Source organism: Malaya genurostris, chromosome 1 (genome assembly GCF_030247185.1).
Source record: "Malaya genurostris strain Urasoe2022 chromosome 1, Malgen_1.1, whole genome shotgun sequence".
NCBI lineage: Eukaryota > Metazoa > Arthropoda > Insecta > Diptera > Culicidae > Malaya > Malaya genurostris.
This window is the reverse complement of record NC_080570.1, coordinates 81,870,890-81,896,140: the sequence shown is the minus strand read 5'-3', so window position 1 is coordinate 81,896,140 and position 25,251 is coordinate 81,870,890. Positions and strand designations below refer to the sequence as shown.

The following is a 25,251-nucleotide window of genomic DNA, read 5'->3' as shown; positions in this document are numbered from 1 at the left end:
AAAACATCGATGCCCGAGAGCTGCTACCATCTCAACGCAGTGCACTTTATATGTGGGTTAACCAAACACAGACGACTAATGAATGTAATGCGACGAACCGACGGCGAGCAATGTCTGCATTGTACAGGACAGATTGAAACCATCGAACACAAATTCTTCGACTGCTTGAGAGTAAGAGAAGCTCATAATCTTTTACAGCTAAACCTTTCGGCACTAGTTGGTAGTCGACACATATTTCAGAGTGGTGAATTGCTACGACCATCATTAGAGTGGATACCGCGAACTACGCGGACACAAATCTTAAAGACTTTGTTAAGCTACATCAACTTTATAGAAGAATGCAGCGACGCAGTAGATATAAACGCATTACGTTTTAATTTTAGTATCCCGATATAATTATTTTATCTTTTTTTCCAATTGAGACATAATAAACGTATTTAAAAAAAAATCACTTTGTAGAGGACCATATGAAGTAGTCGCTCTACCTAGTGAACAAACAACTACAATTAAAAATGGAAACAGGCTTGAGAAGATCCATAATAATCGATTGAAAAGATATACCGAATAATCGATGAAAAAAAAACAAAATTCGTAATCACTCGAAATATTTTAAAAATAAATAAATATAACTTTAACTGAGAAGATAACCTTTAATCCAGTATAACTTTATAAGAATAGTGATTACTGTATACAAACAAAAAACAAATAAACAATAAAAATTAGCATATTATAAGACAATATACAAATGAAAGCACGAAATAATAGGATAAAGATCGAATTGAAGTTTATTAGCCATGAAAAAGTGTAACAAAAGAATGACTTTTAAACCAAGTATGAGATTTTGGAACACAAAATCAAGATGAAATTCAAGTTCACAAAATATGAAAATTATTAGCGAAAAATATATTCGGCAAAGCGATATTGTTTGAATATGCAACATAAAAGTGTAGATAAGTTAAAGTAAAACCGGATCGGGGTTAAAAGTATCAAAGGAGAAATAATCCGTTTTGAAAAACTAGGATACGTAAAACAATATACAGGTATTTAGAAAAGAATGAGAAAACTCAAAGCTGCATTACGGCTATGATATGTTACAAAAACATTAAAAAAAAATAAATTAAAACATAATAAAACAAAATCAATGTTGTCAAGATGTTAACTGAGTATGCAATATGAAAACCAAATGGGAACTAAAAATCAACTCGTATGGATCTATGGATTACGAAAGAAGTTATGTGAAAAAAGAAACAATCCATGCATGGAAATCAGTGGAATAACAATAAAAAGATAACAATAAAATATCACAAAAGAGAGAATTGTGAAAAACATTTTTGCTTACAATGGAAAGCAAACTTAATACAAGGGAAACAATATCAAGTAGTAGTAAAAGGATGATGGGATATAACTAAAAGGGGATACTCAAACGGGATTTTTTTCTCATAGTTTTTATGGATTCAAAATAAAATGACATGATAAACATTAGGTCAGCACAAATATATTAATTCATAGTTAGACACTAAACTAATATAATGAAAAATAAAATTCAACAATGACGTGATGGAATTAAAATACGACAAAACGTTAGAGGACAATAAAATGAGAAAGATATAAGAAACTAGTGGACAGAGTAACGAATACCAAAACGACGTTGGCCAACATATAATTCCTATGCCATAAAGGTATTTTAGCAATTTCGTCAGTATGAGTGTGGAAACAAGTGTGTGTGGACAAGGGGAGCCGGATCCCAGAATGAAAAGAAAGTGCGCACTATTTGAACGGAATGGCAATATGAAATCAAATTTTGTGATAATTCTCAATACTCAAACAAGACAGACAATCGTAATGAAACAAGAATATGAACCTGAAAATCGGATTTTACTTGAAATCTCAAATTATTTATGACAAAATAAATACAACAGTCAACGAATCATACAGGGTCGTATAAAGGGATAATACATAAATCAAATCAATAGGGAATTAATTAATAATACTGAAGATTAAAAAAAACGTGTTGAAAGGATAAAGGGAAATACAATTCATATGTGAACATAAATGAAATCAATAAACCACTTTACAATGTATACTAACATATATGTCGGATTTATTCACAAGTAAGTAAGTAAGTAAGGGGGAATAGTTGCGGCATGGAACTGACCATTCGACCTGGATGAAAAGCAAAAACCAAACAGAAAGAAGGAAGATAGCAATTACCAGAGGCAAATGAAGGAAAAACAAGTCGATAGATAGAGATAAGCAATATGTAAGCAGCATTCATGGTAAGATGAGCTGAAATATCGCATGGAAGCGAGTTGCAGAACCAAAAAAGTACAATAATTTGAGTAGAAACAAAAGATTTACAGAAAACGGACACCTGCAACAGTCTTCCCACGCCACAACTCTAACGAAACGTTCTACTTTTACAGGTTAAAGGAAAGCTAATAGTATGTTGATTGCCAAAGATAGATTAGATTAATAGAAAGAGTGTACAAAAATAAAATGAAATAATAAAAAAAACACGATCCTACAATTGTTTACGAAAAGTGATTTGTATATACACGCGGTGGAAACAATACATTATAGAAAGGATAACAATTGAGTATTAGATACAAGTTACAGCTATGCAAGTTTATTAGGAGATTATTTGTAAAAGAAATCGGAGCCCTGGCCAACGTGTGCATCCAACGTATTCATCGCGGTCGTCCAAGAAGGGAGGATATCGATAGCATAGCAAAGCTACCTAAGAGAACGAGAGGGTGTGGTCGAATGCGGTGGTGAGTCGAAGACAAAGGGGACCGTGGACCCATCAAGATGTCGGAAATATGAACACAAGAGCCAGTAAATCGGAAGAAGGTGCTGTTTCGGTATTGGGGACTATAGCAACGAATTGAAGTAAAACGCAGTCAACACAGTTAAAGACGATGCTCGGGTGTACCACAACAGTCCAAAGTGCTATCCCATGTTTTACACGCAATAAGACATGAAAGGAAGTAAACGCAGTCGACACCGTCGAAAATTATCTGCGCGGGGGGTGCCACAACAATACAAGGTACTACCCCGTGGTTTTTGCTCAGTGAGCATCGTCAAAGCTCAACATCGTCAAAGTGCCGCAGGACATCTCTTACAAGAACCTTGCTGGAACGTCGGTCAACCGGTGGGATATTTATGGTGTTTGATAGGTCAGGCAGGGAAAATAAGTGCTTTAGATAGGGAAGTTAGTGCGTTGTATTGTAAAATCTATTAAAAGAAGTAAATATAAAGGGCGGTTTACGGGTTGGAAGAAAAACGTCTCGACACTTTGTTCATTGAAAGAAATACCCCTCTCGCCGCTCGGGTATGTCGTACATTTGGATTAAAAAAAAGTGCGGTTTGTTGATTTTAACAGAAAAAAAGATTAAATTCGTTAGTGGAAAGAAATACCCCTCTCGCCGCTCGGGTACGTCGTACAATAGATCGTTTAATGGCAATGACAACTCTTCCTCCTCTGGTATTTGTCCTGTCGAGCCTGTGAATCCTGTAATTGGAAATAAAAATAGAAATTTCAGGTTTAAGATGAGTTTCAGTTAAAATAGCAATATCGGCATTCTTCGGATAGCAAGTCGGATAACTCAGCAGTTTTTCTCCTGAGTGAGCAAGCATTCCAATTTACTACAACCAACTCATTATATTGCATATTCGATGATAAATTTGCCTAAGGCGTTGATTTGATCTAACCGCGTTCTGCAGTTTCGTAGTTTTGTTGTCATTGTTTCAAAAATGACGATCAGTTGTTCAGCAGAGAATAAGTCACCAGAGTCATCCTTTGCTTGTGGTTGATTATTGCCCCACTCAGGAGGGATTTTGGAGGAAGAATCTTTTTGTGATTCAGCGGCTGAATCTTTTAGATTGCTGTGAGGAAATGGCGGCAAATTTGGAATATTCCTCTTCGGTGGGAGCCGTGGGAAATTAATTTCATTCATCTGTGGAACATTCTTGTGCGTTGATTGTTTACGGGACGCCTGTTGTCGAATTTTTGTGAACTCAGCACGTTTAGGACATGGTTTGCTAGTAGATGGATGGTCGCCATCACAGTTCACACATTTTACAGCGATGTCATCTAATAGGCAATCGTTGGTATTGTGTGATTCGACACATTTCCCGCACCGACTTTTCATGTGGCAATTCCTCGCTCCATGGCCGTAGTTCAAACAGTTCATGCGCTGTGTGACATCCCGATGTACCGGTTTATAATTTGCATTCGATGATTATATGAAATAAAGATTTTATCGTTTTCAGTTGACTCATGGTGATGGAGCCCTTCTTCAGATGAACCAGGTACAGTTGATCTCGATACTTTTTGTCGGTGTTATGTCGTTTCATTTTAAACACCATCATAGGCCAACCTCCAACAGTGCCTGCTTTAGTTCGGCTTCCATCATGTCGGGTATTCCTCGAAGTACAACCTTCATTGGTTTGTTGGCGGCAATATCGTGTGTGAAGTATTCCCCTTTTGTCTGCTTCAGGTACAATTCCACTGTTTTGTAGTGGTTCAAAGCCGGAACAGTTATTTTGTAGCCTTCTATACATAAACGGGTTGTTGCCTGTAGTCCTTTGCTGATCAGCGTGTTGAAATCCGAGCGTAGAGTTGGTGGGAAGCCCTTCAGATAGAAAGGCGGCATTTTTTCCTTCTTCTGCAGTTCCTCTCCGACATCAACTGGCAGATCATCGTATTGGTTGTTACTCAGCAAACGGTCGTTTACCTGTACATCACTTGGCTTCAGACGCTTAGCATCCTTCTGACTCGCTCTGCGCGTAACTTTAACCAGACTCGACTCAAGTTTATCAATACGGAATGATTTTTTTTCGTAAACTTCCCTCAAGTATTTTTGATTCATTTTTCCGCTTGAACATTGTGTTTAGACTCCAATTAGAAGCAACGAAAAAGTAATCAACATTTAATTTATGGTTTTCACTTTTATCTTAATATCCGAGTCGCCCCTTTTCGTGCACCGATATCTGATTTAAATTATGTATTTCAAATTTATTTATAATGATTTAAAAGACTGCTCCTGGTAGGATCGCCATTGTGCATTTCCGATTTGCATCTCACGAAAAGGGGCTCTCAGCAATGTAAAGCACACGTCTTACCTCTTCAAGAGTTGTATACTGAAAGTGGCGGTAACGACCGCGCTTGTGACGACCAAGCTGTGATGCCAGCTCTCATCGTCGATGTATGCGCATAAGGTTGTTATATTAAGGTTCAGCGTGGGTTACCGTGGCTTTAGTACTTCAGCTGGTATCACACAATAACCAACATTTGTGACGATCATAAGTATAATGAACGTATACTAAAGAAAATCAAAGACATCATATTAACAAGATATCCAGCTCTCACATCTCCCGTACAAATCATTGGCAACATCCTTTTTTGTGAACAGGGCGCCTTTAGGCGAGTCCGCATCGAATCTCGTACATAGAAGTAGGGGAGCGAAATGTCAAATTCGTGCGCGCCAAAATAGCAGCACTGCTCACCCATACAATTGACATGATATGTTGAATGTGATGCCGTGCGATGGCGTTGCTGAACTGAAGATTGATTTCGCTTTAAGCTGACAGGGTAGGAGAAAATGCGCAGTGATTTGAATAAAATGAAATGAATTATCTTTCCATACAGGATCGAAAAAGAGATATGGAATTCGGATTTAATTTACATTCAGGTTAATTCGTATGCGATTTTTTTTTCTGTTATAATCGAGTCTTTAAAAATTTTATTGACTTCATTATTATTCATTCAGTTCTACTACTTTTTCCTCTCTGTTGTACTATCATTTTATGAGCATATTCTATTATTAGGGCTTCGAAACCTTACATCGAAGAACATATTTTTCAGATTTTCAAACATGCTAAAATTAATTATTGTCTAGCAGTATAAAATCATCATATAATCCGAGTAATATGTAGATTTTGTTTACGAATGTGGAATGCTTTTTAGTGTTCATAATTTCAGTACGCCTTTTCTTAGCTTCTTCTTTATACTTAATCCACGATTTTTTATGCATTTCAGATCTAGGGCCCCAGTTTTGACTCGGTTTAACAGAAAATTTAATTTTATCCAAAATTCGAATTCCATTTGAATTTCGATATAGAACCCACACCGCCCACAAAAGCGTTTGAGAAAATCCTGAAACAAATATCATAATTCCGCAGATATACGCGTTAGTTGGATAGAGTTTATCACCATATGTAGGCCATTCGTACTTAACTAGCGAGTATATAAAAACTATTATCATTAAAAATGGGGAGAATAATCCCCAACATAACCGCCAGTAGGGACCGACCTTCCTTTGAACCATGAATTCGACATCATGGCACCAATTTTCCAAACCATATATCCAGAAGATAACTGCCATTTGTAAAATGGTCAAACTGTATATCAGGAAAGTTCCTCCGTAATGATCTACAAGATTCAGTATCCATTGTCCACCCTGTAATGAATAATTGAGAATGTTGTTACTATTTCTGCAAGATTGTACATATGAAAATATATAAATTTGATTTTTGACTAATTTGATTAAATACAGTGGATGGGTAAAGTCAGAGACAAAACTGGTTGACGTGAATGCAAATTAAACTCACATACTTTTACATACTTCCGAATATCGATAGTCGTTCGTATTAGTTGATTTATTGTGTGATTTTTGCAACTTCTACTTCGTTTTCTGAATTGTAGCTGTGCTGCTATACTAAAATACGATTTATTGACCACAAATTAAATTGGGTGGAACGAACGGGAGCAATACTTTCAGGTTGTGTACCGATCACAATGACACTAAAGATATCTCTATCTGTACCGATCACAATGACACTATATATATCTACAAATTCGTTCATAGATTAGATTAATAGATTTAAATTTTACCTTTCTCATATAGAAAGGTCACGCAATCACATAAAAACCCGACTAGCAAAAATTGACCTTGAGAGATTTCATTTGACAAGTGTCATATACCTTCCGACTCAGTTCATCGAGCTAAGAAATGTCTGTGTGAGTATGTATGTGTGTGTGTGTCAAATAATCTCACTAGGTTTTCTCGGAGATGGCTTGAGGTCTCATGGTCCCATACGGAACTCCTGAATTTCTTCTAGATCCGACTTCCGGTACCGGAGTTATAGGGTAAAGTGTGTTATATATTGTACACCGCCACTTCAACCTGCGAAACAAAACACGCAAAATTTGTCTAAACTGGTCTCAAAACTACACAAATCGATAACCATTATCAGTAGACAACTTAACAAACCAATTCCGGCTATCCTGGGTTCCGGTATCCGATTCCGGAAGCACCGGAAATAGTGGTCATGTATTCCAAAATGGATCTCACTCACTTTTCTCGGCGATGGTTTGACCGATTTCCACAAACTTAGATTCAAATGAAAGGTTCCAAGGAATTCATGAATTCCATTTGGATCCGACTATCAGTTCCGGAGTTATAGGCTAAGGTGTGTTAAAAACCTTAAACCGGCGAAACAAAAACCGTAAAAAAAATTCTAAACTGAACTCAAATCCGATATTCCCAATCTTAGGGTCAAATGAAAGATATCGTCGTTTAGAGTACGATGGCCAAAGCGTATAAAATCTTCAAAATTTGAATAAAATCTTGTAGAGTTTGTACGCCATGTTAGTTGGTAGCCGTACGAACCGACTTCGATTATACCGGTTGTCGGGTTCCGGTCTGAAGGTACATATAACAGTGAACCCCCTTCGTTTTCTAAAAGCCGACTTTCGCAAGCATAGCACTGTTTCATTTTGTATGTTATACTAGTTAATGCACAAACAATCCCTTGGTTTCTTTCAAAAATCGAAAAGAAATATTTTGGTTAGAATACCACATTATTATATATAATAAAGGCATCATTACACCACTAGGTAACAGTTCGGCTGAAAAGTTCGTATCGTTTAATAGAAACTCACATTTTTTTTACCAAAATTCGTTTTATCATTCAACATAATTGCCATCAGAGGCGATACAGCGATTATAGCGATCTTCCAACTTTTCGATACCATTTTTGTAGTACGATTTGTCCTTTGCCTCAAAATAGACCTCAGTTTCAGCGATTACCTCTTCATTGCTTCAAAAAAATTTATACCAGCGAGTATTCTCTTGAGGTCTGAGAACAGGAAAAAGTCACTGGGGACCAAATCTGGAGAATACGGTGGATGGGGAGCAATTCGAAGCCCAATTCGTTCAATTTCAGCATGGTTTTTCGTTGTTGTTTTTGATCGATTGTGAGCTCACGCGGCACCCATTTTGCACAAAGCTTTCTCATATCCAAATATTCGTGAATAATATGTCCAACACGTTCCTTTGATATCTTTAGGGTGTCAGCTATCTCGATCAACTTTACTTTACGGTCATTGAAAATCATTTTGTGGATTTTTTTCACGTTTTCATCGGTAACAGCCTCTTTTGGACGTCCACTGCGTTCATCGTCTTCGGTGCTCATATGACCAGTACGAAATTTTGCAAACCACTTACGAATTGTTGCTTCGCCCGGTGCAGACTCTGGATAACACTCATCAAGCCATTTTTTTGGTATCAGCGACACTTTTTTTCATCAAAAAGTAGTGTTTCATCAACACACGAAAATCCTTTTTTTCAAAGCTGTCAAATTTATACACGTATCTTTTGAAGGTTGGTACTAACTGAAAATGGTATGGATTTAATTCTAGTGGCGCCCTCTCATAGAAACGATACGAACTTTTCAGCCGATCTGTTAGAATAGAACAGTTTCTTAAATACACAATTCTTTTGTTACCGCCTAGGATTTCTATATTTAAGAATGAAATCAATTCTGTTTCTAATTAACAGGGTCTGAGTGTTAAATTTTTATCACCATTGGATTCTACTGTAGGTATATCACGTCACTTTTAAAACATGTATAATAAACGTCACATCACAGATACGTATTTCGAATACAACTTGTATTCGTCATCAGTGTATCAGGTTTCTAAGTAAATTGAAAGAAATGCTGCAATGTTGTTCCTTTTATATGAAACGGAGGTAGATAGATTCTAAACAATAGGTAGAAATTGTTTAGGGTAGAAAAAGGTTAAGTGTTTTCTATGTTTGTTTGTCCCCTGTGTGTAGGTAATAACTTAAAAAGCCAGGAAGACATCTTTCCTTGGTCTCTGCTTAGTAAAGAAGTGGAATTATGTTTGAAAATTTCTAAACTTTCTGTTGTATCTAATTTCCATGGGTTGGAAATTTGTCTTAAGATTTTTATGTCATTAGTAGTGAACTCGTGGTTTTCGGAAAAGGCATGCTCTGCTACTTTTGACTTGAAATGGTGGGATAATCCCTTTTCCAAATCCTTAGATGTTTTCCCTATTTCTGGTATGTGTTCCTTGAAACGGGTATCTAATGTTCTCTTTGTTTGTCCAATGTATAATTTATCACAATGAGAACATGAAATTTTATATACCCCCGATTTTTTCAATTTATCAGTAGGACATTTTGTAGATCCTAGCAAAGATTTCAACTGGTAGCTAGTACTACTGAATACTAAATCCAATCCAAAGGGTTTTAATTTCGATTTAAGTGGATATTCCATGTTTTAGTTGAAGTCCACCGATATTCTTTTCAAATTTTCTGATGAGGGGGTCAAAGTTGTGAGTGATAGTTTTTTCAACGATCTCACTTTTTATCAAGGATTGTTTGGATTGAGCGCTCCGGATAATTGAAATTTAAATTTTTGCCTTTCTCATACAGAAATGTTATGCAATCACTTGAAAAACCGACTAGTGAAAATTGGCCCGGAGGGCCATGTGTCATATGGCTGATGGAGATGGCTGAACCGATTTTGACAAACTTAGATTCAAATGAAAGGTCTCGTGGTCCCATACGGAATTCCTGAATTTCATCCGGATCCGACTTCCGGTTCCGGAGTTACAAGGTAAAGTGTGTTCAATATTGTACACCGTCACTTAAACCGGCGAAACAAAAAACGTGAAATATTTCCTAAACTGGTCTAAAAACTACACAAATCGATAGTCATTATCAGTAGGCAACTAAACAAACCGATTCCGGCTATCCTGGTTCCCGGTATCTGGTTCCGGAAGTACCGGAAATAGTGGTCATATATACCAAAATGGATCTCACTCACTTTTCTCAGCGATGGTTTGACCGATTTCCACAATCTTAAATTCAAATGAAAGGTCTCCCGGTCCCATATGGAATTCCTGAGTTTTATCCGGATCCGACTTCCGGTTCCAAAGTTATAGGGTAGAGTGTTTTCAATATTGTACACCGTCGCTTAAACCGGCGAAACAAAACACGTAAAAAAATTTCTAAACTTGTCTCAAAACTATACAAATCGATAGTCATTATAAGTAGGCAACTAATCAAACCGATTCCGGCTATCCTGGTTCCCGGTATTCGGTTCCGGAAGCACCGGAAATAGTGGTCATATATACCAAAATAGATCTCACTCACTTTTCTCAGCGATGGTTTGACCGATTTCCACAAACTTAGATTCAAATGAAAGGTCTCCCGGTCCCATATGGAATTCCTGAGTTTTATCCGGATCCGACTTCCGGTTCCGGAGTTATAGGGTAAAGTGTGTTCAATATGGTACACCGTCACTTAAACCGGCGAAACAAAACACTCAAAAATATTTCTAAACTGGTCTCAAAACTACACAAATCGATAGTCATTATCAGTAGGCAACTAAACAGAATGGATTTCACTCATTTTTCTCAGCGATGGGTTGACCGGTTTTCACAAACTTGGATTAAAATGAAAGGTGTTCCGGTCCCATACGGAATTACTGAAGTTCGTCCGGATCCGACTTCCGGTTCCGGAGTTATAAGGTAAAGTGTGTTCAATATTGCACACCGTCACTTAAACTGGCGGAACAAAAACCGTGAAAATGTTATAAACTGGACTCTAAACCGTCATTCCCAATCTTACCGTTAATTGAAAGGTCTTAAGGTTGTACCAAAAATTACTGCATATTTTCGGATGCAACAAACATTAAAATCGTAATTTAGAATGCGTACTAGTAGAGTTTGTATGTCATGTTAGTTGGTGGTCGTACGAACCGACTTTGATTACACCGGTTCTCGGGTTCCGGTGCCGGAAGTGCATATAATAGTGAACCCACTTCGTTTTCTTAAGGATGACCTACGCAATCAAAGCACTGTTTTATTCTGTATGTTATACTAGTTAATGCACAAACAATCTCTTGTTTTTTTTCAAAAATCGAAGAGAAATTTTTTTAATAGAATACCACAATATTATATATCATTGCACCACTAGGTGGATTAAAACAGGTTTTTTCTTGAAGGTTCATCGAGCAGTAGCGAAGAAAACGGCTTTTGCGTTTTTTAACAGAGGCGGTTTTCTTAAGATTCACAACAATTGTTATTACTTACCGGGGTCACATATACAAGTCCGGTGAGAAATCCGATAGATGATAATACAATAGCAACTTGCCAGTATTTGAATTTAGGAAACGCATCCCAAACAACAGTGATTAAGGTGCTGAAACAAAAGAGATATTGAAGATTAAACTAGAAATTGCGTTATAATAAATTTTATTTTCAGTAAATATTTGTCTTAGTTGAAAATTAATAAACTTTATTAATTTGGAAATTAGCTGAGCCGATTTTCTCTAGGAATCGGTTAGAAAGCTATTCTGAATCGAGAGGTGAATTAGTTCATGATAGAAATCTCTCACTAAAAACAGTCTCCATTGAAAGTTTCATCTGTAATAATGTACAGGTTTCTCAGTGGTTTTTGTGTTATAAATCTATATAAAGTATACAACAATTTTATTTAGGTGAATAGAAGCTCTCTTGTATATAGCTACAAGCAAGGATGCAAACTGCCTCCCATTTTTATTACTGTAGTCTGCTTACCCACATCTACCTTTTTTAATTTTTCTTACTGTACCGCGTTGATGCATCCAAACTAAAATTCTATTACAGTACGCGTGCGAAGCAGTATCGCGTAAAAAACTACGGCTGGAATCATAGCCGTTCGAAGTAGGTAGAAATTATATTTTTCCACATTTTACTGCCTCCTTGTTCGCGCTACTGTACCACAAAAAAAGTAGCTCGTGGCGGTAGAAAAAAGTACTTTGCCGTTGTAGAAAAGTGTACATGAGTGTGATAGAAAATGTACTTTACGGTAGGCGCTGCACATTGCCTATTTCGTTCATTATTTTGAAGATGACTTTCACGTATTCGCACGTGTGACTAGTCAATGAATGTTTTAAGGGCTTGTTGGTTGGACAAGTAAACTGAACTTGGCTATACTGGTTACCGTTTTCCTATTCGGGAAGCCCAAAAAGTAATGGTCACAAAAGATTTCGAATGAAACTAACATCGATATCTTTGAGGTGGTTAGATCGCTTCTCGCAGTCTTCGAATCAAATAGAAGGGCCCTTCGTTCGGAAATAATAATTTAATCGTTCTCCGGTGTGAAATAATTTTAACCGTTATATAAATGAAGATAAAAAATTTTTTTTTTTGGTATTTAGATCGAATTAAAGTTTTTAGATTGAGTGAAAAATTTCCATTTTCCGCATTTCGAAATGTTTTGATTGAATGTAAAAAATGTGATTCTGCATTTCGAACAAGTGATGTTTTTTTGTATGGAAAGCTCAAACTTCATCGAAATACACAATAGGAATGACTTGTGCGACTCCGCACGTTATCAGTACATCATCGATTTTTGACTTTAGGATTTTACCAGTCTGGCGACATTTAACTTCCATCATTGCTACAAAACAAATCATTTATATGCTTATACTACTTTGGCCAAATCAAAATAGCCTTACCTAGGGTTCTAATAATCACAGTATCATCTTTATTAAATTGCGCATTTATGCCCACTACATGACGGCCATATCGGGTCGCAGAGTCGACTTTGATGCATATTAATCGACCTTGCATTTCAGCTGCAATTTTTTCCCTAATATTTGTTGCGCATTATTCAATATGACGAGAGATATTGTCTCGATTGATTTTAAATTTAAGTGCTTCGCAAATTGGATCTAGCAGTTCTCGAAAACCTTCCCATTCAACGGCGCATAGGGGCAAGTGATGAAGTGATACCATTTTTACCAAAGATTCAATCACAGCTTGTCTGTCGAGTGCTATTGATGTTTTAAGAATTTTCCTTTTCTTTTCTGGTGCATATCCTTGCTTCAGTAGTCCGTATTTCAGAGCCTTTTCCGGATGCACATTTCGTAAATGCTTAACAAAATTTCCGGGATCATAACTACTTCTTAATTTTTTGTACGTGCAGATTCGAGTAGAATCAATGTTACAAATTATATAATCATCTTCACACTTATAACAATCATTGGCTATGTCCCGATAAAAACGCTTTATTTTCGATGAATCAGTCATTTTTCACGATCATGAATTGCTTTGGAAAAAAAACGATTTTAGGAACAACAACGTTCACTGCTAATGAAGGGAAAAAAATTGACAAGTCGACGTAACCATTTCATAAGGTCACAAAAGTAAATTGTTTCTCTTTGTTTACTTTTTCATCTGCTAAAATCTAATCAGTACGTTTCAATGCAGCAAAGCATTGAATACTTCATTTAAAAAGGGCCTTGAAAACAAATAATTCATTACACCATTCGGGAAGATCATCAAGAATATCAAACGATCTACTATTTAAATAAAATATAATCTGGTCTTGAAAAATACAAAAAAATCGTCAACACATAATGTTTATATATTAAATAACTAGTAATCATTTGTTAACGTTCAATGTAAACACGTGCGCTACCATTCTGAGCGAACAATGTAAAGTACAGCGGTAGAATACTTTTTTTTCGTCGGCGGTAGAAAGCTATATTACATTTTTAAAAGCGGCGGTAGCTTTGAGCAAATGTATCGCCCAGCCTACTGTAGAGTGCTGTAAACCTAAGAAAGAGTAGAATGAAGCAGAACAAAATATATTTTTACCTTCACCGTTCTCATCGTCGCTGGTACACTCTCTAGAGTAAATGTATCTACCAGCAGTTGTAGCAGGCGGTAGCACTCAGAGTGTGTAGAATGTAGGGAAAGAAATGTATTTTACCGGTACCGTTCGCATCACTGGCTACAAGTATTAGAAGCTCTTCTATATAGATATATACTAATGAGATTCGACTTAGTTCGACAAGACCTCAAAATGTCTGCATGTGTGAATGTGTATTCACTTTTCGAAGATATTTTTACCGCTCAATTTTTCCAGAGATAGCTAAACCGATTTTAGCAAGCTCTGGCACGTTTGAAAGCTAGTACTGGGCTATTGATCAAGTTTGAAGATGAAATGACATCTGGGGTGGCATTATGTATCTCGATTCGACTGAAATTTTATCGAATCGACCACGTTTCGTATTATGGTTCTCGATTCGAAGTCGATCATCGAGCTTCGTTCGACTTCACTCGAAGAAGTATTAGATTATCGAGAAGTTTTGGCATTATGGAACCAAAACAATCGAGCTCGTAAACGACTGAACTCGATAAGAAATGGTCGAAAGCCTTATTACTATCGACTTTGAGTTTTCGAATACGTTTCTTTTTTATTTAGATAGTTATCGATAACATCTTAGATTTTCATAAACATATTAGTATTGATAATCTTAATTTTAATGCATTGTTTTGTACATCGTTATATATATTTTGTGTGTTTGGCATATTATGTACAAGTCGAACCGTTTAAAAAGCATATTAATTAAAAACTGCGTGGTGTTTACTTAAAATAACAAAAGTAAGTCGAAACTAACCTATGCCCAGTAACTGTAGTTTGTAATAAAATTTCTGAATCCTGTGGACAGAAAACGTCGCTCAAACGGATTGTAGGAAAAAGCTTATTCGATCGATAACAATGAGCAAATAATGTTTTTACCCATATATCTAACTCAAGTAAATTGAAAAATTTGTCCAAACACCTTGAAAGTATTTAGAATATGCAAAAAGCATCACATTCTCGTGCTATTAGCGTGTATTTGACTCTAGTACCTAAATAGATTATGAACACTACAAAGAATGGGTTGCTCCTGGTATGTTAGCTAAAGCAATATCTCCTAATAAATATGATAAAATACTACAAAGAAAGTTGCAAAACCTACAAGCCTTTGATTAAAACTACACATATGGATGACGTAAATTGTATTAGACTTGAAACAATACATGAAAACTACAGAATTTTTTTTATTATAATTTTAAAAGTTCATCGATAAATTGTGTACAAGAACACGCTTGAAAAAATTCTTTACGTTTTCAAATGGAGTGGAAATGAATCTGCTTCTTGATTTAAATTTCAGAAATGTGTTCATGTTAATTTCGTGCGGCAACTTAAAACCGCAGTATTACAAACAGTTTGCTTCTTTACAGTACTTGAACTGAATAAATGTAATCGAAAATACTCAAACAATAATTCAGTTTAATTTTTTCATGATTGCAATGTATATGGGTTTTTTAACCTATGTATGTTATGACCAGAGATGCCAGATATTTTCATAGAAAATCTGTATTGATTCGTATAAAATATCTGTATTTATCTGTATTCGCTAATAAAATGACATTTCTACAATACAATTATATTAAAAGGTGTTATTCCAATAGATTATGGTTATAGAGTGGTAGATTAAATTTCATATCTTATATTATATTCATCGACGAAAATTTGTAGTTTTTTCCTATCAACAACAATTGAATTATGGTGCCATATACTTGTCTAATTTGAAAATGTTCACTTCATAAGTTGAGATGGATTTCCAAAACCCAGTATGGAACGTCAAGTCAGGTAATACAACTATCAGTCTGGCAATAGTGTTTCATGATGCCTTGTCTAACTTTTAAGTTCAATTTAGTTACAAAATTTAATATAAATGGATTTCAGTGTTCTTCATTAAATATCTGCACAAAAAATATAAATTTTTTAAAAAGTGATTTGTACGTTGATTCCTAAACGTTTATCTCGTCATTGCAATCAAATACTAATAGGTAGCTCAAATACTAATAGATAGTTTAATTTTTTCCTTAATACTTTTGGTGAAATCTGTATAAATCTGTATTAAATTTAAGAAATCTGTAAGAAATCTGTACTCTGTATTAAATCTGTTTGCGCATGTAAAAATCTGTATAGAACAGATAAATCTGTATAAATGGCATCTCTGGTTATGACAGTTCGAGCAGTGTCAGTCGAAATCTAGTACCACATTGTTAGGATCTCGATCACGAGGTCGAAAGCGATACGTAATGCCTCAGTTCAGTCGAATCGACTTCAAAAATAATCGTTTCGAGCAACTCGATTCGAGATGCATAATGTCAGCCCTGGTTCCGGAGATATGATAGTATAAGTGACGCAACCGACAAAACCCATTGATTTTTACCACTAAATTTCTCAGAGATGGCTTAATCGATTTCAACAAGCTTAGGCTCGTTTGAAGTCTTCTGTTGGGCCATTGATAAAGGTGAAGAACTAAATGGCTGTGACTTGTCGTTTCGGAGATATGATGGTATAAGTGACGTAACCGACAAAACACGTTGTTGTTTACGTTTATCGCTCAAATTGCTTAGAGATGACTGAACCGATCTTAGCATGCGTAGGCTAGTTGGAAAGCTACTATTTAATTATGGACTGAGTTCGCAGATCAAATCATTTTCGAAACACTTAGACTCGCTTGGAAGCTACTATTAGGTTAGTTGATGAGCTCACAACAGTACTTGTCGAGGAAGAAATCTCACACATGTTTTAATGAGACTATTTAAAAGGCAAGAGGAAGGCATTGTCATATCACTAGGTGGATTAATAAGGCTTTTTAGGCACTAAAAATGCCTTATTCTTCATTATACGGGGCCGGGTGTAAATTAAGAAATACTCACTAACCGCGTAACTTTTTTCTGTCATAATTTTGATAGATAATATCTCAGACATTTGTTGATGGATTCATATGATTTAACAACCATTTGATTAGAAAACATTTACAGAGGGGTCTCGTATAACGCGGTACACCGGGGGCGTGAAAAGTGAATCCGCGATAAACGGGACCCAGAGCATATGGGATTTCGACTGATTGGGGCTGTGAACGATTAAATCGCTTCGGTCAACAGATAGAGCTATACAATCTTCGGCAAACTTGTTGTAGATACTTAGACCAACAATTTAGTGTAGTTTGATCGACAATTTGTGGAGAACTGCTCCGCCAGGGGCGCTTTGAAAATAGCATGAAATAATTCATATGTTCACAATAGAAAAACAGTTTGAACATGAAATATCGCGAATATTTTACTTTCGGTGGTGTCGGTGTTTTCGGAAAGAATGTTCCGGAGGTCAAAACAGATCAAATGGTGTAATTGAAATTTCTCGCATGGCTGACTCTAGTGTGCAATTCAGTGTTCGAAATTCCTGCAACTCAAAATCATGTTGACTTATTAAGATGGTTTCTTCGAGAAGGTGTTTTAAGGTTCCAATACCTATTGAATGATTGATGAAACAGTTCTTATTGTATCTACAATGTGATCTTCTGTAACTGAATACCATACTTGTTTATGAGAATGACCTTATCGATCAGTTTTTGAATAAGTATCTGAAGGAGAGACAGATTTTAAACTGTTTTTCTAGGAGGCGTTAGTAAGTTACTAAAATATTAAGATGAATAAGCTATCGACATCTGAAATCTTAGGAACTTGATAGAGTGAAAACTCGAATTTAATACCTAATGTTTTGATTATTAATACAATTATATATAATGTTAAATACATAAAATGTGACATATATTGCTCATATAATTTCATTTTATTTTTTGTTTGAATTAAACCTTTTTTATTGAACAATAAAAAGACCAATGGAGCGAAAATTTCATAGTCACACTCTTCATCAGGCAGTAAATCTCTAAATTAAGGTTTTGTAACAAGTGCGGATAACCAATTCGAGATTGTAACAAAATCGCTACGTAAACGACCAAAGACATATTTCGGTGAACTGATAAAAAGTAAAAATCGATAAATTTATAACACTCCTGACAGCTGGAAAGTTTATAGGGATCACTGCAAGGGAAACTACGAAAAGCAAACCGAAGAAGTTTATTCTGAATGGCTTCGACGCGGTGGATGTCGAGTTAAAAATAAAGAGCCAAAAAGACAGTACCATTTTCAAGAATCGCAAAACAGTTCACAATATAGTGCCTATAGGCAATACATGTTTTTAAAGGTCTTGATACTAAATGTAATCCCTAGTTCTTCGAAAATTATGTATTTGATGTTATCCTCAAAATTAAGTTTTGTTTACAACAGGACTCTCAAATCCTCTACGGTCGAATTCCGTTTGAAAACATTCCGGGAAACGATATGGTCGAATACGACTGTTGAGCGTTTGCGATAGAAAGAATAGAATTCTATTCAGACCGCATCAATTGGAGAAAAAATCAAACTGTTCCTGCGGGAATTTGTTATTATCCAGATTTTTGAAAGGATTAATTAATTTAAAATCATTGGCTAATGTTAGTTTTAGGAATTGTTGTGGAAGGTTGAATTGATTTAAATATCAAATACTATCAAAAATAGTCGAAAATGAAGATATTATTCAAATTATTAATCGTACAGTAAGTTATATTTGTGGTTAGTTTTGTTCACTCTGATCGTTCTTCCATTCAATCAATAAGTTCTTTAGTTGTGTATGTTGTTATCCAAAGAACAAAAGTTCTCCAATTCGTTGAGTAGCAAAATTTTTGAATTGATTTCTTCAGCGCTTGTTTGTGGAATAATAATATCGTCTATATCATCTGTATCTGCGTAACATCAGCGACAATTTCTTCTGCCGTAATCAATTTATCAGCGATGATGTCATCAATTTCCTCACGAGAAAGATGTTTAGCACCCATCTTTTCACCGAAATCCTTAATTTCAGAAATTTTTCTTTCGTTCTCAATATCATCGATTTTTGTACCAGGTTAAAAAAAAGATGGAAGTACTTTTTTCCAGCAATTTTTCAACGTTGATGGCATAATTTGAACTAAAACTGATTGAATGCAATCAAAGCAATTCCGATGTTGCGATTTAAGCAAAAATGAAAAGGGAATGAAACAGTTTTGCACCCAATCTTGGAAAATTTCTCGTCATCCAGCCTTTTTAATTGCTCCGGTAGTGTACTGGGAGATTCGAACGCTGGAAATTTTTTAAAGCACGTGGATTAGCTACATTATTAACACTCCAAATACCAAGCCTGAAAAAAATGCCCTATCTGCTTAATTTCTACTAGATGATCAGAAAGCTAGCTACAACGTATTTATAGGAATCAATTATAAATTCACGTCTCTAACAGAACCAAACGAATGAAAGAATCTATGATCGTTCTCTCTGTTGCATTGTAGTTATTTTTATATTAGTAATCATATTTCTGATCAAGTTTGTCCGAGACCAGACAGCTATTAATTCCTTTACAAGCATTGTAGAAGAAATTTCTACTGTCAACTAGTATAAATCACGAAACAAACAAATATAATTTTCCCAAAAAATAGCTTTCTAAGCCATCATGATCGCAATAGCGCAACCTTTTTTTCGAATACTGAACTACTGTTCACATTTTCGAATACTTTTTGATATCCCAAGCAATGTTGAGGAAGATACAATGCTCTTAAATTATCACACACAAGCTTTTATAAATCTTCTAACCAGTTTGTAAACCCTCGAAAAAACGATCTTAATAAATCCAAATAAATCTAGATTACAGGAATTTCCAACCCAGAATTGCACACCAGCCTCACCAAGCGAGAAAAATTTTTACAACTGTTCACACTATTTAATCTGTTTTTACCTCCTCTACTTTGTTTCCGAAAACACCGCCAATCTATATCATCAGGTTTTAGAGATATCACATAATAAATTTTATATTGTAAGATTGTGATCACACTAGTGCCATTCTGTGGGAAAGTTCTCAACTAGCACAGTTTTCATAATGTAAACTATAACATTCCTAACAACTTTCCAACAAACAAAACCGCTCTATATCTTTTAGTTTTTTTTTATAAGAACATAATTCTGATAATTGATATCTGTGTTCAAGCACACTAGCTACATCTGATGAAGTAAGTCCGAGTTAATACTTTTGCTGTTTGACAAACTTCCGAGTTCCCGCATTCTTCAAAATACTATAATTTGCGAGTTATTTGAAGCTCAAATCGTTTTGTCTGTATTAAGCGAATGATTTATATCATGCATGTTTCAAAGCGCTCGTAGCGGAGCAGTTCTCAACTAATGGTCTGTCAAACTACACTAAATTGTTGGTCTAAGTATCTACAACAAGTTTGCCGAAGATTGTGTGGCTCTATCTGTTGACCGAAGCGAGAAAACCGTCCACAGCCCCAATCAGTCGAAATCCCATATGTTCTGGGTCCCGTTTATCGCGGTTATCCGGCAATAACGAATCCGGCAACAACGAATACCGGCAAAAACGAATCCGCGTTGTACGAGACCCCACTGTAACTTGAACATGCGTGGCAACGTCGTTTCAAATAGCAATTCCAGGAATGAGTAGACGAAAAAGTGACAAAATCAGACAAACCATAAGTTTTGAACCGATGGAAAGGTCAATCCGAATCACGACTGATTTTTAAAAAGAGCGTATGTATCTACTCTAAAAAATACATACATTTTTTTTTCTCAATAATTTCAAAATGAACCAAAAAATTTATATTAAAAAAATGAGGGTTTCGTTTTTTTCATAATTTTTATTTTAAGGCTGTTATTGAAACCTACAGATTGATGGGTATCCCATCCGTGCCTTTTGAGAAATGAAGAAGTTACAGCTAAAACAGTTTACGGGTGCATGCAAATGATCAAGTTCTTCTCGTTGTAATTCGGAAACCGTTAATCGTACAAAAATGGCATCCAGAAAGAAGTTGTAGGGAATTAATAGGGCACTCTAAAAATATACACTGAAAAAAAATTTGATTTTTCTCTCAATAATTTCAAACTGAACCAAAAAAATTATATTAAAAAAAATGAGGGTTTCGATATTTTTTCGATAATTTTTATTTAAAATCTCTTATTAAAACCTACAGACTGATGGTTATTCCATCCGTGCCTTTTGAAAAATGAAGAAGTTACAGCTAAAACAATTCACAGATATATTCGAAATCTCAAGTTCTCGTTGAAAGATAATCATTAGATAGTATGTGTGTATAGATCTTAACAAATCTAGTTGATGATTTTGTAGCAAATTACACAGAAAAATAGAAAATATGAATATCAATCAATAACAAACAATTGAGTACTTTTTGCCACCATTTATTTTGCTACACCAGAACCTTAATTCTGGACAATTAGTAGCTGGAACTGAATAAAAGAACTAAATTCGGGATCTGTGACTGGTTTCCGAATTAAGTTGACAAAAACAGGTACAGAGAATACATATCAAGAATTCAGTTCATGTATTTAGTTCTACACGCTTCTTCAATTAGTTCTACACGCTACTGAATTAAGGAACAGAGTTCAGTTCCAGATCCCAAGTTCCGAATTCAATTCCATCATGTAGGTTCTGAGTTCTGATAATGAACTCTGAAACTGAATTTACTAATTAAAATTTTTGTTTTTGAAAGCAGTTTCAAAACTTGGTCTCGGAGTTCAAATCTAAAACTTGGTTTGATCTAGAATTCGTACCTTCCAGAATTCAGAAGTTGAATTCCTGAATCAGAATTCTGGATACGAGTTCCGAACTATTAAATATAAATTAAATTCACCTCCACTTGTTTTAATGTGGAACACATTTTTGTTTTCTATATAGCAGTGCAAACTAGAAACTCAAGAAAAATACACGTAGAAATGTGGTCAGGTTTTGAACAATTACAGCTCAGTCAATTTTGTATCAATTATTAATATTATGTCACCATTTGATTGGAAATATTTCTACGTATTGACTTGAATGTACATAGCCATGTATTTTTAATTGTATATCATTGAAATGTTGATGAAAAGCTAGCAGTGTCCTATTTTGTCTGCAAAAAATCGCCGGCATACCGGATTTCCCTGCCATAGTCCACGGTTTTGAAGGAGTAAGCGATATATCAAAGGGAAAGCATCGCTCTGATTGGTCAATCGAATCAAAAGCGAAGCTGTTGGAAACACGCGAATCTATAAATAGAAGCAAAATTATAGCTAACGTTTCAGTCCTACGCGTTGTATGCTAGAGGTAGGTTGTCGCTAGACAGCAAGACAAAAAGTGCCAAAAAACGACTTGAAGCTTTAACTGGTATGATCTGATCTTGTATCATGCAAGATCGGATGAAATTCCATGTTATGTCGTTTCGCCTGAGAAAATGACAACTACCCCAGGGTAAATTTTGAGTGCATAAGATTAATTTCTAATTAATATAAGATGAACTCGATTGATTGATAAAGTTTATCGCTTCAACCAAAATCGCAGAAGGATAGTTAATGGTAGAGAAACGCTATAAAAATAACTGCTTGCGTACAAAACTTGAACATAAGATTGGCGAAGAGAAGCTTAAATATCGATATCCGTATCGCAAGCATGTACAACATATAATTGTATACATTTGGGCTATTGATGTAATTTCGTCGGCTACAAAACCAAATACAAATAACGACTATTAGGTTGTTCGCAACGCTGTTTTATTTCACATGGACTGATCTACTTTAGATCTACAACTGAAACATATCAATCACGACGCTGAGATTTAGTTTTATATTTCGAGTACAAATTTAAAACAGATTTAAAACTGCTCGACGAAATTGTTTTAAATTAATGAATATTTGAAACACGAATAGAACACTGTTTTAATTTTTTTTGCGTGAGCGTCTGTTACGAAATCTGAGAGACGAGATGTCAAAGAGTCGAATGACATTTCAGAAATTATCAATATGATCGTTAAATGTTTTGCACTGAATAATACAGTTTCATTTAGAAGCACTCCAGCTCACTATGATCTGTAAAAATATGCATATCGTTTTCGAAATCATTAATTTATTTTGCTTGTTTCTGATTTGAACCAGTGAAGTTAATAGACACAAAACCTATACATTTACAGAAATATATATAACAGATTTTAAATCTTTCCATTGCGATCGTCAAGCTCGAGTTTTATTTTTGACAGTTTTAAATTATACAACAGTATGTCATTTTAGAACAGATATCTATCACCGCGTTGCGAATAGATTTAGAGTCTATATTCTGGGTTCGCGTGTTCGGCGTTGGTTCCTAATAAAGATCAACCTAAGCAGACTCTCGTGCATTTGAGGATTCAAAAATGTGCCTTGTTCCACATCAATGGCTCGAACAACCCCAGGGGCTGATCCTTGTAGTTTTTTAAATTAAATTAAATTCACCTCCTCTTGTCAAGAGATCAGTTCTAAAAATCTAGTTCCAGAATGTAGAATTAGGATTCAGCTCCAGAGTCTTAGTTTTAACTTTTGAATATGTATCCTGTTACTAAATTCTGAACTCTGAATTTTGAAACTAAATTCTAAACTATAAATTAGGTTGAGAATACAGATGGACCTCATGCCATGTTGAAACTCAGTGGACCAGAATACAGGTTTCGAACCGTCGTCCGAGTGCGAAAAAGGCTAGCAAGAGTGGTGAGTTTTTCTCGTTGTTTTCAAAAGTTTGAGAAAACTAACTTTTTGAGTTGTTGATGGTTATTTCACAGTATTGAAAGAATTATGTAGTTGCGTTTAGTGCAACTCGAGGTATTCACGATTAAGTTCTACCCCTTCTTACACGGGGCGAATTTCGAAAAGGCGCCCTATAGTAAAGTAGGACGTATTCACGTCAAAAACCAATCTCAAATGTTGAAAAACACTTCATTACGTAAAGGAGAAGTAGTTGTAATTCGTGATTTTTCCGAGAATCATTCATTCAAAGTCACAATTAGTAATATTCATCCATTTATGTATATTATAAAGAATCAGACACGATTAAAAATGTGAGTTTCGGTACAATATGAATAGTCTTGAAGCATGACACAATTGCTGTGCAAGTTTTCATTTCCAAATTAATAAAATTTCTAAAATCATTCAGTAAAAACAATTCAAGCGAAGAGGTTGTGTTTCGATTGTGCTGGCTCGTGAGTTAACGGCTGATACCGAGACAATTCTAAGCTTCAGGTAGTTAAACTGCCCATAGCAAACGTAATATTCGGGGCGTTTCCCGACTGGAAAGCTAGCAACGAAGGCCATCCCGTTCATACGCACAGAGGTGTAGAAACACAGAGGTGCGAGAGCATAGAAGTGACGAGTCACAGAGGTGCCATCGCATAAAGGTGCGAAGACGAAGGGGTGCAAAGGCACAAAGGTGCTAAAGCAACCCAGTGCTGATCTACCAGGTACCAGAATTTGTACGCTGCGTAGGATCAAAAGAGACGGCATATATCGCGAGGTGCTACACTGCAAGCATCGCATTTGATCGCCACCAAGAGCAAAAGCACTGTACCTGGGGTCAGGTACAGGCAGCACAGCAAGTGCAGTGGTGTTCACAACGACGGCAGAGCAACTGAGATAGCAGTAAACGACAGAAGACTGCCAATTGGAAACAGCAGAAGACTGCCAATTGGAAATCGTTGGAAGAGCTTCACGTCGTTCTTCACGATAAAGGAACAGAGACATCAGCTACAAGGTAGATTTAATTTAATTTATTTTTTATTTCTTATATCTGAAATTTTACTAAACATAAGTTTTTATTTTGGTATTATTAATTTACAAAAAAATTTAATGTAATGGATGATCTTATGGAAGATCATCCGAATCCGATTCCGGATACTAGTAAGAGTTTAAATACTCCGAGGGCTAAACATTATCCACAGGGTACCACTGGGCCATGGATAGTCTATCTTCGAAAAAAAGAAAAGATTTTAAATTTGATGCAAATTACCAAGGATTTGACATCACATTTCTCTGAAGTTAAAGAAATATGTAAAGTTAATAGAGATAAAATTCGAGTTGTTGTCAATGACTTGAAACAGGCGAACGAAATTGTAACCTGTAAATTATTTTCTGTTGAATATCGAGTTTACATTCCATCGAAGGAGGTGGAAATTGACGGTGTCGTGACTGAAGCAAGTCTGACGGCCGATGATTTACTTAAAAATGGAGTTGGTCGTTTTAAAAACTCCATGCTTGAGGGAGTTAAGATACTCGAGTGCAAGCAATTGTACTCAGCATCTATTGTCGATGGAAAAAAGTCGTATCGTCCCTCAGATTCGTTTCGTGTAACATTTGCCGGATCTGCGTTGCCTAGCCATGTCTATATC

At 35.6% G+C, this 25,251-nt stretch overlaps 1 protein-coding gene and 1 long non-coding RNA gene across 6 annotated transcripts in view; both read right to left on the bottom strand.

Annotated features, from left to right (window-relative positions):
* Nucleotides 1–5,757: 5,757 nt before the first annotated feature.
* The window catches only part of LOC131440627 (sodium-dependent nutrient amino acid transporter 1-like), a 458,129-nt gene continuing 438,635 nt past the window's right edge, over nucleotides 5,758–25,251 (bottom strand). For all 5 annotated transcript variants that reach the window (XM_058612074.1, XM_058612075.1, XM_058612072.1 and 2 more), the window contains 2 exons: nucleotides 11,408–11,516; nucleotides 5,758–6,461 (listed from right to left, as the gene is read on the bottom strand). In XM_058612074.1, the coding sequence (XP_058468057.1) occupies nucleotides 5,886–6,461; nucleotides 11,408–11,516 (685 nt within the window). In that variant the 3' untranslated portion in view covers nucleotides 5,758–5,885. The remainder of the gene's footprint in view (nucleotides 6,462–11,407; nucleotides 11,517–25,251) is intronic.
* LOC131440629 (uncharacterized) lies at nucleotides 11,846–14,098 on the bottom strand. Its single transcript, XR_009231412.1, has 2 exons — nucleotides 12,817–14,098; nucleotides 11,846–12,758 (listed from the first exon to the last, which is right to left on the bottom strand). It is a non-coding gene; the product is annotated as an uncharacterized LOC131440629 (long non-coding RNA).